Genomic DNA, 19455 nt, shown 5'->3' on the forward strand with positions numbered 1-19455 from the left:
GAGTTCTTGATAATGTGGTTTGCAACTGCTTTTAGCACATAAGAAAGGAAATAGAATATTGTATAAATCACAAATATTTACATTTAGAGTGCAAGTCATCACTCTAGCCACAGTGCAGTAGTCTCCAGGTAGAGGCAATACTTTCATACAAATGTGCCGTTGTTCGTACAGTTTCTTATATAGAATGAAATCCTGACATTATAGGGTAGTGCTTACATGTGTGACCGTTGCAGTAGAACACCCATGCTGAAGATAGCTGTGCTTGATATGACGCGTTTAGCTATTGTGTATTATTTTACTCTTTGGTATTAGATCGCCTAAGCTTCTTTCTGTGGAAGTTCAATTCCTTTCTTTCAGGATAGTACAGTCCCTCCATGCAAAATTTTTGAAATGGAAAACTATCCAAGCAATCCACCACAAAGTTTCAGTGATAGATGTTGCAAGTCCCTGTTATAACGGGCACTGAACAAATTTAAAACTTAACTGGGAAACTCAGCATCACACAGTGCATAGGTTTGCTGAAATGTTAAGAAACCTTAAAAAAGAATAAATATCAAGATGTCAAATTTGTTGGAATAACTGATGGTGGGTAATATCTGTTTAAACTAGGCATGGCTTCTGGCCATGCCTCGTTTCTGATATGTACCAATTTGACTGCGTGCCCAGAGGACTGGCACTTCAACCAAGTAAATACCTGCAGCAGGGTAATCATCAACCTGTTATCCCTGTTGCTAAGACTCATGCTGATTCAGCATAAAGAAAACCCCATCACAAAGGCCTACGACCTGAAATATCTAAAAGTTTGTCTTAGAGCCTACACAGAGACAGACTTTACTGTCCCCTCTAGCTAGCACTGCCTGGGAGCACGTATGCAGGTTTTAAATTGCTCAGCAGAGCTGGGCAAGGAGTTGCTCTACACAAGTAGCCATGGTATATCCTGTGCTAGCAGAGGTCTTGCTCTAGTATTGCCCCATCTGCTCCTTAGCAGCGCTGAGAGCATCCAGAGCAGTGCTGCTCATAAGGTAGACCAGGCTTTTGGCCAAGCATGGCTTGAGCTCTGTGTAGCAATGCAGAATTTAAATAGCAGAGTTTAGTACTCGTCCTGTTCGTTACATACGGGGCATGATCACTGCAGGGAGACAATTAATGATGGCTCAGGGAGCCTGCAGATTTCTGACCAGTGACCTGAATTGGTGTCAAGATGTGTAATGTGGTACCTAGGAAAAGAGGCACACGTCACAAGCTGCTCTGTTAATTTTTCCTCCCTTTGCCTATGGTGTGCAGATGAGTCTTCAGTGCTCTTGTGAGCTATAAGCTGTCTACAGCCTCTCCTCCAGTGCAAGGCTTGTGCTTCCTGCCAAGCTAAATGGGCTCACCATTGATTCACAATCTCTTAAGTCATGTGCAATAGATTTACCTCTATTACCTCTCATGTCTAGAACAGGAAAAATCGTTGCCTGTTCTAACTGAATGCTCTGAGCCCACCTTTCTTTCTGTGGTCCAAAGTAGAGATGAAAAGCAGCACGGAAAAGAATTTGATGAAATTCTTCCTCTACTCTCATCACTGAAATAGATCGATGCGTTGGCTGAAGAATTGGGACACCTCTAATTATATTTCTGCATAGCTTGTGGATCCCATTCTTGGTTAGTTCTGTGTGTGGCAAATGGAGAACACCTCCAAATACCTCTCTCCATCCAGCCCCTGCAGTAATAAGCTTGCTCTAGTCTCCTACACCTGATTTTATTTAGGGGAATCTTAGACTTTTATACCCATGTGATTTTCTTTGGCTTAAGGAAACGCTGGGTAGTGAATTGCAAACTCTAGAAAGCAAGCTTGTCTTTTTTTTTTTTTTTAAACTCTTTTACAAACAAACTCATTGAAAACTAGACTCTGATTTTTCTGAAATAAATGCTGGCATTCTTAGCATTGATAACCATGTTTCTGTGCACACAATAATAATAATAATCAGAACTGCAACGCATTTGGTAGGACTAGGGTGACATCTCCTTGGAGCTCCATAGGAATGTTGGTTTCCTTGGGGAAGGGGTTTCCATGCCTCACGTCAGCAGTGCCAGTCAAGCTGAAGCCTGTGCTGAGGACGGCGGCATTTTGTCTCTGTGTTTCACAGTAGCACGTTTTGAAAAAGTTCTTGCATGGAAAATTTTTTGTAAGATTTGTTAGACTTCAGGCTTGCTAGATGGCTTTTGACACTGGGAATGCAAGTAGGGTAGGTTTCTCATCTGGAAGATGTTAAAATTAAGGAGTGTTTATATAAATTGTTTGGTATTATTACATTGGCGATACACTTGGCCAAAATCTGTGGGGCAAACCTGGAATAAATGGGTTCTTGGCTAAACAGATAGGCAATCACTATAATATAATGCAGATGAAGAACTCCTGAAAGCTGTTACAAGAATTTTCATCAGCTTTTTCTTGCCAAAACTTTTTTTTTTTTTTTTTTAGAATCTTTTGAGCCTTACCTGCTGAAGGCCTAGAGATGGGCAAGTGGGTAGGGAGACCAGAAGGCGAGGTGATCCTGTAGTTTTAAGGCCATAGCTGGTGAAAAACAAAGGCTGTTTTCTTCCTTAGACTCTGGCTAGAGACTTGTCTTCAAAACGATATTTTAGTCAAATTGAATTATTGTTAATTAGGTATCAATTAAATCGGGACAGATTATGTAGACCATGATGAAACTCATGTATGCACAAAAAAGCAGAGATCTTGGGGAATCTTGCTTTTTGAATGATGCATGATGTGCTGCTGGTTTAGTCTGAGATGGGAGAATTTCTGCAAACCTTCCTGCTTCAGTAGTAAACTGAGAATGCGACATAGCATCTAGTGTCAGGGATGTATAAATCTTAGTTTCCTCTAAACCAAACTATTACAGAAGCATAAAAATTCAGTTTATTTTGTCAATAGTTGGGGGTTTTTTTCCCTGGAAGTGTGGCAGAATTTATCAAAAGGGTCCCAAAAATTGTGGTGAGGCTCTTTTGAGACTTGCCATTCTGATCTACATTACAGCAACTTCAGCTGGAATGGAAATAAACCCAAAATCTCTTGCTTCTGAACCATAGATGTTGATAATACTTTGTAAAGGTTGGTGGAAAAAGTGGCTGAGTTTTCTGGGAATTTGATTCTTTCCTCTGATCTTTGAAGTCTGGCAGCATCTCCCTATGTTGGTTGTTCAACAGAAGTTCTACTCATGAAAAATGCTTGTTCTGAAGAATTTGCAAGTTCTTAACCTTTAACACATGTATGGTTTCTAGTGGTTTGGAAAGTATCCTTATGGGTTTTTCCTTATGTAGAATTTCCTCCATGAGCAACTAGGCTCTTTCAGTAGTTTCAATATTCATGTGTATTTTCAATTCACTGGAAAATGAAGTTTAGCATAAAGAAGAAAACATTTTTCAAATCTAAAATGATAAATATTACTGTCATTGTAAGAGGGACGAGTTTAACAACTATTGCCTACATCAATGCTTTTAACTTAAAAATTAGTACTACATTTTTTTTATAAGTGAGATGACCATGTGTTAGCAGAAACAAAAAATAAATTGATGTGATGTGGAAAATCACAGGTTTTTTTCGGATAAGTTGATGAGCAGCACTTGATTTGGGGACTTTTATGAACATATCTTGAAGTCTTTCACACTGACACCTTCGTGCCAAAGTATAAAAGTAAAGGATGGTCATGTATTTATAGTAGTGACAGTTTTCAACTGAAGAAACAATCAGGCTTTTTTTTCTTCTCTAACATAACCAGAATTCAGTCTTGACTCTCTGAAAATTAATCCACCTGTTTAATATGTGCTGTGCTACCTTTGCCATAAAAGAATTAATTCATGCCCCTCTAACCACCCCTTTCTTGCTTTGGAGAAATGCAAAATGAATTGCATGCTAGCACTTTTAAGTAGTACAAAGTGCAGATTTCCTGAGGTTTCTGTGACCGTAGAAAGGTGGATACAGTCTTTGTGTAGAATATGTATAGAATATTTTATTTGGTTTCATTTTTCACTCTGTATGAGAATAATCATTTCAAGCTGTTTAATTACGCTTCCTTCCTTTTAATGTCTTTATAATGGAAAATCTTCCTATTAAAATGAAAGGATTTCTATTTCAGAATAGATAGTGAAACTTTACTAAGATTTTTTTATTTAATCACAATCTATTTACATGAGGTTTATTCTAGAAATAACTAATGTTTGAATCTGTCACTTGCTCAACATCACTAACACCAGGATTTTAAAGAGTTTTTCAAAGCTGGGTTTTACAGACAAGGGAAGCAAATTTTCACCAAACTGAGCTGAAAATTCATCAGCGCAGTTGGGGATTATTAGCACAGCTGGGCATCCCATTCTGCCTCTCTGACCATTGGACCAGTCAAAATTGAAAAAGGATGCTGCTAAAGCTGTTATTAATGCTGGAAGAGGTTTGCTGCAAAAATGTCTTGTCTGTTGTCACTCATACGGAGATGGGTCCCAGAAACAGATATTAGAAACATTTCAGCTGATGTGATTGCTTTACTGGTGGCTACAAAGAGATTTACACTTGTGCTTTTTACATTTTCCTTTGGGATGTGACTGTCACGTTTATGAGAATTTTTCTTCCAGCTCTCTAATCAAGAAGATCCATGTTAGGAGACATAACCTTTTTGGAATGAAAAAACCAATGCTTACCTTTTCTATTGCTCTCTAAAGGGAAGTTGTCCTACATGCCTGTAGCTGTTACATCCACTTTCCCTCGAGAAACTGGGGATGTGTGTGTTTGTTGATTAAAACAGACATCATAGGGCCTCAGATCAAGTGACTTTGCTGGACAGAAGCTCTAATCCATCACATCCTACCAAGCGATTGATTGCTGTATTAGAGAGGAGGGGGAGATTGTTCTTTTTTTTTGCCAGAAATTGTCAAAGGTTTTTGTACTCAGAAGTCAAGCAAAAGATGTTTTTGACAGATATTGGCAGTGCCTTGGGTTGTCATTATTGCAGGTAAGTTATTTTCTGTCTGCAAGACAGACAGGGATTCATTGTATGCTCTAAGCAATTTATTTTTTTTGTCAGGCAACACTTGCTAGTGCCATAGAATCTTTCCTGGTTAATGTTGATTGCAGTGAGCACATTTCTAGAAATCTGTTGCATGGTTAGAACATAATCTATGGGGTGGGTTTTTTTCCTTTTTGTAAATAAATGTTCCTCTTTTTCTCTCTTTTTTTTTTTTTTTTTTTTTTTAATTTCTGTAGGACCTGGGGATAACGAAAGTGGGTCATATGAAGCGAATTCTCCAGGGAATTAAAGAGCTTGGCAAGAACACCCCTTTGTCTGAAGTGTAATTATGCTGGTGCTCTCCCTAGAGAGAGAAGGGAAAGTTGCTGGAGAAGCAAAGCTGTTGCAGGCACTTAGCTGTCTTTGTAGTTTATGGAAGAATAAGCACCGGTGTGTTTGTACAGGCTAGTATCTCTGAATTCTTGTATGGTGAAGAGCTTGCTGCAAGAGTACAAAAGGATTTGTGCCAAAAAAAAAAAAAAAAAAAGGAAAAGGTGATATTTTCTCTGAAGACGTTTTCTTGGTGTGCAAACTTGGCCAGTTCAGATAAGCATATTTTGGTAAATCGATTGGTTGATGGTGAACTGCACCGACTGGAAAATATAATCAAGAAATGATTGCTTTGCTTACATGCAGCTCAGTATGCCTCTCTTTACACTGCAGCAAGATACCACTGTACAGCATGAGGTTCTCCGGTTATCCTTCCGAGGCATAGCTTCATAAAACCTCCTGTGCAGGAAACCGAGAGGTTTCGGAGGTTTCACACGTGAGCCCAGCAGTGCCGCAGGTACCCAGCACTCACTGGCCGCGCAGAACCGGGGAGAGATACCTTGTGATACCATGAATGCAAACTATAATGCATGGTGTGCCTGCCTGAATCGTCTGTTGTTCTGTTGCATGACACATCTGATACTTTAAACACTTGAACAACTTTTATATCGGTTTGAATGAGATTTAATTTATTACTACTTGAGTGTCTTTTTCTCCCCCCTCCCCCCCCCCCAGTTTCAGGCACTTTTCTATTCTTCAGTGTTGTGTTATGCCTAAAATGTGTTCTACAGCAAAGGATGAGTGGGTGTGGAAACTTAGCATTTGTGCCATATTCAGCAGATTATATGCATTATATATGATTGAAAGACTGTACAGTTAGATTTTTAAATATACCATGTACAGAAGGTATATCAGGTAACTAACTTATGAGTATTTTTGAAAGGCCGGTACCTCACAAAAATATCAATTGGCTTCCTGCATGGAAAATGATAAAGAATTTTCTCATGGTGCATTTTAATGTAGTTATTCAGTTATCTTAAACATCTGTAGCATATTTGAACTTTCAGGCACTAATGGTTTTATTTATTCTATTGTTCAAAAAGCAGGTTGAAAAATTAATGAAAAATTTTTACAGGAAAATTAATTTTATTTATCATACCTAAGAAGAGTTTTAAAATGTAGCAGCTGATTTGATTTTTGTGAGGTAAGCTTTTACTCATTACTAATTTAATTTAAAATTGTCTCTGTATGCATTTCTTTGCAAAGGCATCATTTTGATTCTTGTCAGTACTCCTACATCGGTAGATCATAAAAATTTAAAAAACTCTAAGGTTTTACACTATGCATGCAAAAATGAATCACATGCCTGTAATCCATGAGTGTTAACAGGTTAAAAAATGAAAACCATCTTTGTTCAGAAATTGTGTTAGACCAGAACTGGTAAGGTTATTTATAGTTTACTTAAACAAACATAGCTTCATAATTGAATTTCCTGTTTAATTTTTCACAAAAATATTAATCTAGTAGAAAACCTACAAAAAACCCCTGCCAAATGTTTGAGATGAGATGATATTGCACCACCTGCCAGAAAACTTGCACAAAGTCCCTGTCTCCTTGCTGTGCCTAACAACGTGTCATTGTGGCACGAGGAACACTTGACTTAATCGAGTAGCTTTAGCTTTGACATTTCTTGCAGGTTAAAGAGTATCTTAATATCTATTTATCTTTTCCTCATAGGCAGCAGAGTAAGGTTTTATTTTTTTTTTCCAAAGCTTATTTTCCCCATTTAAAGGGGCCAATGTCAAGTACTGCAACCTGGTTTTGCCCTCCCTTTCTCATGAGTGTGATGGGAATCATCCCTTGGAAAGTAAAATCTATTCCCCTCATTGTTTTATTGCCAAAAAAAAAAAAAAATTTTCAAAAGGAGCAAAACAGGCTTCATTTATATCCAATTATAGTACTCTGTCCTCTTGCTGCTGTAGGTTCAACAGGCACCACTGTGGGAGCTCTGTGGACATAATTGATTTTTCTGGTAAGCAAACAAAATCATAGAATTGTAGAATCGTAGAATACCAGGTTAGAAGGGACATCAAGGATCATAAAAGTAAAAGGTTATGTTCCATTCATTTTCTATAAAAAACAACCCAAAATCCCTTTGCCAAGTAATATGATTTTCATGCTGTTTTATGAAAAGCATATGCAAACAATGGGAAGTTAAGCAAACAATGGAAAGATTTTTTTTTTTTAATGTACTTGACATTGACCCCTTTAACGATGTTCAGATGGCATCTGTCAAGTCTTTGCAAGTTGTATTTCCTTCTCTCTTTGTTTCTCCGTAAACTATGCTATATTTTAATGTGTGGCAGCATTCTAATATATCGATGTTACGGTAGACTACATAGGTAATCTTCCTGGTTGATTCAAGGACATAATATATGGAAGAACTTCCTTTCCTTTCCTAGATTGTAGGATACACTTTCTTTACAACTTTCAGCCTTGCTGTATGCAATGCGTTAAGACGGGCTATGGAACAGGATCTTTTCAGGTCGCCGTAGAGGTCTATGCTGAGTATATCAAAAACGGGAGCTGCTTTTAGGCAGGGAAAAATGGCCAAGTGGTGTTCGTAATGCAACGTTCTTATGACACTCCTCAAATTACCTCAGTATAGGACAACTGATCAATTGTCTTTGTATAGTTTGGTTTTTTTAAATGACCACCAAAGAATTTAACTTTGATTGTCCGAAGCAGAAGCGTTTTTTAAACGTGCAGGTAGGAAAAAAATTGTAAACATCGTTTATGCTGTATTTACTAGATGCCCAGGAGAGCAAATTTTATGCAACTCTATGCCTTAGACTAGTGTCGGCTACCAATTCCAAATGTGTCTGACAAGGAGGCTCAAAATATTTTACAGGGTTTCTCTGCCAAGGTCATGGGTTGTGTTTAGCGATGTGGCTTTTCTAAAGAAAGACTTTTGAACACAGTGTTACTAACTCACGATTATTGTAATTTCCAAGTATTGGCTTTTTTTCTTACTGCTGTAAAAGTCTCAGGTCCTGGAACTAAGGACACAAATAGTTCTTTACAATTTAAAAAAGCATACATCCCAATATTTCAACAAAAATAGGGTAAACACATCCCCTAAAAGTAACTAGTGTTTTAGAAAACAGGTTACCCCAATAGCTCTTGTGAAGCTTGATTTAACATGCTAGATTCATCAAAGGAAAAAAACACTATACAAAGTTTATGGGATGATTTCTTTTTTTTCCCCCTTAGTTGAATACACTTAATTTCTGCAGTCAATCAGTATACCTTGAAACCTGAAAGGAAGGAATACAGAGCAATCAGCTTTTTTTTTTTTAAGCGGTCGGTATTCATATAGATGAAATGCCCTACACTTCAGAAGGAGGAAGAGGAGAAATGCATGTTTTAAAATGGCAGCAGATTGCTAACTGCATGTTTCTGTTTTGTCATTTTCGAATAGGCTTTTTTTCAGCTTACTGCATTCAGTTCGGGTCATGCAGGTATTGCCTTTATAATGCCTAATGCTGCCGCCTTAGAAATGGAATGAAATCAGGCAAACTTGTGGTTGTAGGTGTTGGGGTTTTTTTACAATAGTTTAAAGAAAAAACTTGTTCAAAAATGAAAATTTTTATATGATGGCGATTGCAAATTTTCTTTATGATACATTTTTATGTATTTCCCCTTCACCACTATTTTTGTCCTGACCATCTCATTCTTTCAAAGAAAAATATTTAAAACTTATGGAAGAACAGTAAAATATAAAGGATGTGATCAAATCTCCTCCCAGATGATTTCAATCCAGTATTTCTTACTTTGAGACTAGAGTAAATATGCTTGGTCCCGTAAATAATAAATAGAAATCATCGTTCTCTCTCCATCCCTGCCCAAATAAATTCAGACTGCAATGTTGTGTAACTGTAATTCAAACAAGAGGAATGGATTTTTTTTTATAATGGTCCATTTCATATTTTCCTATGCTTTTTGTACAGAAATAGAGAATCTGCCAATTTCGACTTTTTAATTGAACTCGGCGATGCTAATTCACTTAATGAAAATTTCATAATGCCTTGATAATGAACAGATCTCGTTTCAAGGGTAAAATGCATTTTTCAATGCGTCTAGTCTTCCTTTCTAGAAAACTGGCAGGAGACCTGTTTCACATGTAATGGAAAATTAAAATATAAAGCAAATATGAGACGATGTTCCATAGAGCTACTTAAAAAATAGATGTAAAACTACATACTATAGATAGATAATTCTGCAATGGACATGGAAGACAAAAACCCCCAGAGTGATTCCATTTTGCTCAATGCTTCCTATTAATGATTGCATTACTAACGTTTACTACTGTTTCTCCACTGCTTTCTCTGTGCCCCTAAGTATTAAGTTCTTGCATATAAGTTTGACAGCTCTGGTAACTAATAATTAGCAGCGCAAAAAGTCTTTGTGAAAGGTAAAGTCACAAGCAATGCATATTGTTGAGGAAAACCAAGCTGGAGCAATATATTTAGCTTACAACCATCTTGTCACTTGTGTAAGTGAGTGCCACTGCAAATTATATGAATAATTATAAATGTATTTTTTCACCCCAATAACATAAGTACCTCTCAACTGCAGCATCTGGAGTGTTATATTTATACCATGGGCTCTTCCTTTTTTTCGATTGTTTTCATAGATTGTATGTTTTGTGGTGTAATTCTCATATCGTCCAGGTTCAATGCTGCTTATTCTAACTGCAAAGATTTAATGTTTGCAGGAACTGTAAATGACTGTATTGCTGTCTTAAGTAAAAGGAGGAGTTTTTGCTGACTTGAGGAAGCTGAGGAGTTTGGATAGGACTTAAAATATCTCTGCTGCCTCTTCAGAGATGAATGGTAGTGTCAGCAGGATTGATAAAGCATCATTTGGTAATTATCAATAGATGATCTTTACCGGTTGTATGAATTCTTGTATTTATATATAGAACATAGTGTGGAAATTGATCTTTTTTACAAAAAGAAAACAATTTTCTAGTTCTTTTCTACTACTGTTGCATTAGATTTAATAGCTCTGTTAATGGTTAGCTTATGTACTTGAAATGCTCGTTTCTGCCATACAGAAGCCCAGTCTGTTTCTCAGAAATTACATTCCATTTGGAAGCCATCTGGAGCCTTCCAGGAGACTATTCCTGTGGCCAGTTGGAGCAAATATGAAAATTCATAGCAACTTCTGTAGGCTTAATAGTGATTGCCCTCAATATTTTAACTAAAAAAAAAAAAAGTTTTGAAAATTGGGGGTTTTTCAGGCTGTAAAATTAAACTTAAAACATCATCCCCTCATCAACTGTAAAAAATAAAATATTAGCAGTGTTAACGCTTTAGCAAACTAGCAGAATGCTGGCAATTACAGCCCTAAGAGTATTCCTGGACAAATTGTAATGAGTTCAACTGCAGTGGTTAAAGACCTACCACCTTCAAAGCAGTCAACAGAAAATCCATATATTTACCTGGTGGTAGAATTACAAACATCTAGTTTAAATAATTGAAGACATTGTCTCCCAGTTGACAGAAACACTTTATATATAAGCTCTTTGATAGGATTTTGAGTTCATACAACGTATTGCTTATATTAGTGAGGGCAGAAGAAGCTGGTGCATAATTTATGTTTAGTAGAGACATGACCTGTGTTAATGTTCCCACACTGCTTCCCAGCTCCTGGGTCTGCATGACTTTCCCAGCTGCTTGGCAAGGTGAGACCCTCACATGTCATTGTCCTGCCTCCATTTCTGTTCATAAGAGCTGGACAGGCAAGCTAGGAAAAAGCTGTAGGATGCTCCAGGAGCTCTAGATTGACCAGAGCTTCAGGCTCCAACGTCTGGCATAGCCATGGTGGACTAAAATCCTTTAAGTTACGTTTTGCAGTGCCCACCGAAAGCTGTATTTAGCTTGCCGTGCCACTAACAATTGACACTAGCTCCTGGAATGCCCTTGGAAAGAGAGGTGTTTGGGCTAACTCCACTATGGAAAATACTAGAAATTTTGGTAGCTATTAGTAGGACAAGGATGCAAGTGACTAATCTATATTTTATTCTATGGAACAAACACTTTGGAAAAATATATTTGTAGTATGATTGGAAGATTAGTGTTAGGATTGAAAAGATACTGAAGATAAAACCAATGTAGCACAAAGTTTAAAGTAATTTGAATTATTATTTTTTTTCCAAATGCATTGGAAACAATTCTGTTAGGAAGCCGTGTTTGATCCAGGTATAGCTATGTTATACTAGAGCGTGCGAACTGGAAGATGAAACCAGGAAGAAATGCACTAAAACTAAATCTGGCTAGTTTGTTTTCATGTGAAAAGCCAAATATAAAATCGCCACAGTGCCCTAAATCTCTACTGTGTATATTTAAAGGGAATTAGCATTTTAAGTCCTACTTTTATGAAACTAAAATATTAATTGGATAGAAAACTTTTCAGTTGAATTGATAACCTGACAATGTTATTACCAAGGAAAGAGATCTGAATGTGTTTTTCTCCCCACATTAGTTGAAGTAAGCTCTCTTTGGGACTACTAATTCTCTTTGCAGTTACAGTCAGTCATTATGTGAATGGGGAGGTTGAGGAAAGCCCTCGAAGCTGCTTGGTTTTGCTTTTCAGTGATGGAGAGCACGTGTGCTGACAAATAGGGCCTGGGGGCTCTTAATGAGAATTTTGAGACTAAAGATTTTCTACTGGGACAGTTTGTGAAGGCTTACAATGAGCACACAGGCATGCGGATGCTCAGCAGGAAGTTTTCTAGTGGCACTGTCCTCTCACAAGATGCCACCTCTGTCTATCAAAATAGGCATTTGGACTGTACTGCTTAGCCAGATTTTGGAGCATTTTCTACAGGCATCTGTCACTTATGGTGTCCATACTTTCTGTCCTGGATTTCTGAGTCCTTAAAACGTGCACTTCGAACAATGAGGTTGTTCATATACGACAAAAATTACCATTTTTCCCCCTTAAAGAGCACAGCTTGTGATCCTGTCCTGAAATAATTTGTTTCATTAGCCACTCTCTTACATCATGTCCTTTAAATCCTACAAGAGCTGAAACATGGGACCTCCCTCCAGCTGCCAGTTACCTAGTCCTTTAGTTTGCTGAAGCTTATATGTAGAGGGGATCATCAAAGGGCAAGATAATATTCACTGCAGAAGATGAAATGTGCAATAGATGGGATTTGTACATAAAGAGTGGAAGCTGTTGAGGAGCTTCTGAGTGATGAAGAGGACCTGATCTCTGCACCTGACATCTGGTCCTTCTTCGTTGCTGTCATCACACACAAATCATTTAATGACCTCCAATACTAGCAGCTTCCTGTCTTAATTCACGGTGACAGTAAACGTATCAGTACTAACAAAGCTTCTCACTGTCACAACTGTACCTCCAGAGCAGGTATCTTTAAATGCTGAGCACTATGGAATTGCATGAATGTATTTGTAGTGTATGTTCTGGCATTTCAAAAAGGAAATTTCATCTAAAGGTATTGTAAAGGTCCTGAGAGCTTCCCAGCCCAACATGAGTGATTTCTCTCATTAGCCAGGCTTGTCACTTAAACTAGTATTCCAGTTAAGTACAGCTGTTAGTTAAGTCTGTAGTAACATCCACTTACTTGGATGAACGGACACATAAAGTGCACATGGAAGTCTTGCAGAGATGCCACACTGTATAGTTTTCTGCATAACTCATATTTGGGTCTGAATTGTGTTTTGTAGCAAAAAGCTGAAATACCCAATTCAGAACTATATTCAACAGAAAATGAAAACATCTAACATGATTTGTACTGGTTTAGATAAAAATTGCTGCGCGCTCAGTAGTTTCTGCCCTTCGTTTCCCCTGTTCACTCCACAGGAAAATTCACCATCTTTGCAAACACATAGATCTGTTGGGCGTGTGCTTAAACAGCACCTTAGTCCCCCTTGGAGATTGCTCATGTACTTTAGTTTTAGCATTTATGTGTAAACCTACAAAGGATTTGAGTAGGTAAAAACTCTTCCTCGCATAACAGTTATCATCAGACTGACCATCGGTAAACTTTTAAATGCCATACCTATGAATGCTGTTCTCTTGCCAGTATTTGCGTGTGCATGTGTGTATATATGTAGCGTTCAGTTTGCAGTGTGTATGTGCGTGCACACCTGTACATAGACATGTATATACATACCCTGGTTTTGCCCAATATAACGATGCCAACTTGTGTGTAGAGCCAAAAAAACTTAAAACTATACCATGCTTGAGATGCTGCATTGTTTTTATTATAGTATTTTTTATATCAGATGAATTGCAGGATGTTTACAGATGCTTATTAATATTTAACTTATACAATGGAGTGGCAGGATGTTTGTGATTGTTGTCAGCTAAAGAATTGTATACAATTCTGGGTGAAATTTTGGCTTTGTTGACATCCTTGGCAAAACTCCCATTGATCTCACTGGGGCCAAGATTAAACCCCTCTGAACCTATTGTTTACTGGCTATTTTCCTACTGTGATAATTTTTTTAAATGAGTGAAATGTATTTATTTTTTCCCGATGTGAAATCTGCAGTTGCTATTTGGATTTTTCTACAGAACCTACAAATTAAAACAGAGGTGGGAATATATGCCTCAGAGAATGTACAGGATTTTTCATTGGTCTGGTCCTTGGCTATGTCTAAGAAAATAGCTTCTAAAGTAACTTTTGTAAGATTTAATACAGAATCTCCTAAAAACAGATCACCTTTCATACCTCTCTCCACAAAGAGGGCATGCAGCGTGGTAGGTGAAAATGAAGAATTATTTATTGATTAATAAAAACTTGCCCTGTCTGGTTTGTATACCTACTGATTTCATACAGCTCAGCTGGCTCTGCAGATCTGGAATGAGACACTTGAAGTACCTTATCCAAAAGTACCTTATCGGGGAAAAAAAAGTCATATAGTATATGGCTTTAAAGTTCTCATCCAGACATGGAGGTATCTTCAGAGCTGCTCTGTAGAATGATTCTTTTAATATTTCATGGATGAATAACATTATGAAAATATTAAGTGGTAAGGCAAATCAGACAACTGCTTGCTATTAGAGAAATCACTTCTTTAGGGACAGAAGGATCAGTTCTTTAATAGTACCAGGGAGGAAAAACACCATAACGCAGCGCTTCCTAAATCCCTTTCCAGGGTATCTTTTAATTGTGTATGCTCTAAGTATATTCTTCCTGTAAAAAGACATAAGGCTGTGAAACAGCTAAATAGATGCATCTTAATTTCTTCATCTAAGGCTAAAAATATCATTTTCAAAGAAGAGCTATCGTGCACTTTGAAACATATGTGTCCAGAACAGGTAAGTTTGTGTTTATTGTAGATAGTCATCCTAGGGATACAGTAGGATTTGTAAAATGAGGTAGCTATGCCAATGTTATCAAAAGCTGAAGAAATAGCAAGCCAGCCGTATTCCCCCACGAGGCTCTTTCTGAAGACATCTGTGCAAATGCCCACCACTCCCAGGAGTCTCTTGCTGTAATTTTGTTTTAAGAAAGGATCATATTCAGCTTCCTACTCTTCCCCTTGCTAATAAGGAAGGAAGTTTGCACCTTGGTTGAACTTTCCACAAGTTTGTTGGCTATAGAAACAGACCTCAAAAGAATAAACAGTCGAGGCAATCAGTAGGCTCGTGGAGGATACGCAGGGCTCTGCCTGGGCTCACTAGTTTGCTAATGTGGATCCGATTACAGATTTGGGAGGAAAAAAGCTCCTGTTGTGCTCCCGTTGTGGTCAGTGGCAAACCTCCGTGGTTATCGGTGGGAGCCAATGGGGGCCCGAGCGAGCAGGCAACGTTCCTTTTGCACGTTGGTCATCTTTCTGTAATTCTCATCAGGACTGGAGTTCAGGACACACCATTCTTTGTCTGAAAGGCCAGGACGAGTAGAGGATATGTGAGGAAATGAGGAGGAAGTGGCCGGAGGTCTGGATTCTGCCTTTAGTTTCCTGCTGCGGAGCTGGTGCAAGACTGAGGGCAACTCAGTGAACCTTTGTGTGCCTCACTTTCTCCGCCCGTGGGAGTAAGGATGCTTTACCACCTTTGTACAGCCCCCCCGCCAAGACCTATAGGAGAGCAGTGGTATATAAGCAGCTACGTTTTACTGACACTATTATATGTAGTATGCATAAATGACTTTTGTCCGTAACACTGCAAAAATTGCTTTTCCTAGTTTCAGTTCTGACTATTTAACGACTTACTACATTCTGGGTAGTCAGTTTTGAAGCTTAGCGATTGCTCTAGTACTTAAAATTACACACATAGTGGGCTCTGTTTGCTGCAGAAAAGAGTAAAACTTTAAACTGCCTGACAAAACTTGCCAATGAAGTCTATCTAACAGAGCAGGGGTGTAACTTTTGGCTTTATTTACTTGTAATAATGGTAAGGAACAGTGAATTTTGTTTGTTTACATACTGTTTACAATGGCACAGTTTTATTTTTAATATATAAAAAACAATTGAGGTATTTATTGCATATACTATTTTAAAGATGTTTTATGTGTTTTCACCTTTGGAATATATTGTTACATTTCCTTGTACAGATAATTTGGGTGGCTTTGTTAATATAGTTAGTAATTTTTATGACTACTAAGTGACCAGTTTTCCGTGCCTTTTTATTGTTGGATGCATGATTACATATTTATTATTGTATGGAAGTCACTGAGATGTGTATTTTTGTATTCTGCTGGAAGCAATGGTTGATTTTCTTGTACATGATAAGAGATGCCTTCCATAATGGGCACTCGTATGAGATCTTCCTTCTCAAATAAACAGAATGCATTCAATGTATGTAAGTCCTTGAATTCTTTCTGTGTCTGGAAATCCTTGAAGATCATGACACTGAATTTTAGATGGTATCCACTCAAAGTGTGGGCTGCTACCAATGTCATCAAATCCAAAACAAAATCCCCCATTGAAATCAATACCATGGCAAGTCTTTGGCACAGTGTAAACCTTTGTAATTTAAAAGAAAACTCTGTAAGTTAAAACTAAATAAAATTTGGATGAATGACTATCAAGCATCATTTCTATTCAGTCTACCACACACTGCCTGAAAATTGTTTTAAATTACAGGCTTTGAATACAGCTTTTAAACATACTTTATATGGCTACGTGCAAGCCCACATGTAACTGTGCATGTAGGTGTTTAACATTTGCAGGGATCTTCCACTAGATTTTGTTGGCATACGTCGTATTAAATGTAAAAATAGATTTACATCCGCATCCATAGTAACAACAGTCGTTAAAACAGAATATACAGTCGTGCCTGTTTCTCCCAAGGTAAGTGGCAGTAAAACAAACACATTTTTCCTTAGCAGTATATGCTGAACCTCTCTAACACCAATCCAGATAAACACTCATTTCAGTTGACTCCATGCCAGGACCTGAAGGCAGAGGGCCATTCTGCAGGCAATCATCAACTACCGTGTTACAGGTCAGTGAGCTACTAGGTTAGTACTTACCCCAAGGTGAGATGTGAGAGTAAGTACAATCAATGGCATATACAGAAGGAAAAAAAAATATAGCGTAGAAGAACCTAAGTCAGTCGATGGAGGCAATAATCTTGTGGTTGGGATCCCATTGTCCTGAAGTGATCAGATGTGGGAAAGGCATTTTCACAGATAACTTGGAATGCTTAAAGGTTAGAGATGGTGGTTTTAACACACGATGAATTCTAGGGGGCTTACAAATCTCTTAGGATTGAAGCCTGTACTTTATTTTGGGTGTGTTTCACGTGCATTCAATTTCTTTAACTAATCTGAAATGGTTGTAATAAAACATTGGCATAAATGAGAGACTGTATTAGGAGAAATAGCTGATGAGGTAAAGTAGGGGACACCACTGGGGATGGCACTTGGCAATACAAGAGGAGACTGGGTATGATGGTGTATTGGCACCGTGAACTCTCCAGAATTGCTTCTAGCAGTTAAACAACCATAAAGTAGGCTTCCCATAGTTAATCTTGCCTATACGTTAGATTTGCATGAATAAGAAGTAAAGAATATGAGAAAAATGGTTGCATTATAAGCCTTAACTTGGTAGATGCACTTAGGGAAGTTTTTAATAATTTTAAGAAGAGTTTGGTAGATGGGTGAACTTCATACCACAATATATATTTTAGTACTTGTGGTGTATAATCAATCCATTCATGCCAGTGACACTGCATAGCTGATGATAAAGACTGAAATTGTGCTTTTAACTCCCATGACTAAATTCATAAAATTCTGAAAAAAAGAAGGTGGTAGATGGGAAGGAGTTTAAATTAGAAGTCTCGAAGCAAATCCGTAGAAGAAAATCTAACAGTTACTGCCCAGGCAGTTTATCAAAAAGGGCCATCTAGATGTCGTGTCTAGAACACAAAACCTAGTAGAGAATTATTTAAAGAGGTTTAGTTGGGATGGAATGGCAAACTACAAGGGCAAAAATGAAACCAGTGGTAGTATGAGCAGCTCCTTCATTTCATGTTAATATTAGAATTTCTATTAGGATGTTCTAGAACAGTGAGCATGGTAAAAAGTGGGAAAGAAAATTCTTTTTACATTATGCCATTCTGAAAGTTTGTGTTTAGATTAAAATCTACCCATCCTGGAAGCAGATCTGGGAGTGTGGCATTAGCCCAAGTTGGTTGTGTATTTAACTACTTGTTTGTACCATTTCCTTTGGAGTTATGTCAGGCTATTTTCTAATTACATAAATGCTGTTCTGCTCATATTTCTAAGTATACTTTTTGGAAATAAAATAACCTATGTTAACCGAACCATGGCCTTGATTGTCCCCAGCCGTCTAATGGCAGGAAGACGTCTTGGATCGAATTTGTACTGTAAGCATGACAAAACACAAAGTGGGCACAACAGCTTCTGTCCTGGCCAAATGCACAGCAGATGAGCGAGAGCAGCAGCTGGCCCGAGTCGTCCTCTTTTAGCTGAGAACTGAGGGGATCTACACGGAAGTGCGTCTTTCTTTTTATAGAGGGAGAGATGCATAGATGTCACCGTGATGAAATGGGACATCCTGGGACGTGGCAGATGCCTCATTGAGGCAGCAGGATTTCTGCTTGGGCTTTAGTTTCCATTTCCTTTCTCTGACAGCAGTGCACAGCTGTGCCTGCACTTGCCCCTCTGAACTCATTCCTCCACTCTGCCCTTTAGCTGTTATTTGCCTCTCCCATGTCTCAAAGCTTTCAGTCCTTCTCAGGTGCCGGCTGTCATTTCCCAATTACACTTTGCCAAATGTAATTTCCTTTCTTCAATTTCATTCCAAAAAAAAATCTGTGCTGCCTAGCGACGTCAGTGTAACAGCAGATATATGTTCTCCCAGCAGTCACGCTATCCTCTGAGTAAATCAGTGCATTAATTAAATATCACATATCTGATACCTCTGAATCCCAAACGCACTGTCCTTGGTAATATTAATCTGCTAATGGCATACCTATTCAACAGACAGCGTGTTTTCCCTGAGGGAATGCCGCTTTGCTGCGACTTGCTGGGCACAGCTTCTCTGACCCACTGTTGAAACCATCAGTTCTCTGAAGGTCAAGTCAGCAAGTTGTTCATGCAGCAGTCTGAAAGCAGTATAAGAAATCTTATTTTTCCAGATGCCAATTAAAGTCACATCTGTCATTTGTTATCTCACCAGAAGAAAATAATTGAATGAGTTTATATATGAATAAAAATCAAATATGTTTCTTAAAGAGTTTATAAAGGAATTAGCTAAATGTGGGGAGATGGAGTAGACAATACCTGTGCCAGCCCTGCTCCACCTCAGCATTGAGGAATGAACAGCGTAAACTTTACAGTTTCAGTGTAAAACCTTCCCAAAGCTGTATTAGGAAAGTATATAGTGCTTTACAAATCAAATGTCTTCAGTATTAAAATTTTCCATATAACTTCCACCTTCCTGTGGCCACTCAGCCATGAAAACGATTGCTCTATAATTCCCAGAATCTTGAGCCTATTTAAAATATTGATAGGAATATTAATTAAATCTTCCAAACATTATGGAAAGAGTAGCCTGGGCAAATGAGCCTAAATGCCTGAAAAAGACAATAACAATTAATTATGTTGAGACAATCAATCACCATTTATTTC

The 19455-nt window shown here is 38.0% G+C and overlaps 1 protein-coding gene across 10 annotated transcripts in view; it reads left to right on the plus strand.

The window, feature by feature from the left end:
- DGKH (diacylglycerol kinase eta) overlaps positions 1–16156 on the plus strand; it is a 168053-nt gene extending 151897 nt beyond the window's left edge. For all 10 annotated transcript variants that reach the window (XM_075741767.1, XM_075741769.1, XM_075741768.1 and 7 more), the window contains one exon: positions 5240–16156. In XM_075741767.1, coding sequence (XP_075597882.1) covers positions 5240–5329 — 90 coding nt within the window. In that variant the 3' untranslated portion in view covers positions 5330–16156. The remainder of the gene's footprint in view (positions 1–5239) is intronic.
- The last annotated feature ends 3299 nt before the right edge of the window (positions 16157–19455 follow it).

The sequence above is a fragment of the Balearica regulorum genome, chromosome 1 (assembly GCF_011004875.1).
Source record: "Balearica regulorum gibbericeps isolate bBalReg1 chromosome 1, bBalReg1.pri, whole genome shotgun sequence".
Lineage (NCBI taxonomy): Eukaryota > Metazoa > Chordata > Aves > Gruiformes > Gruidae > Balearica > Balearica regulorum.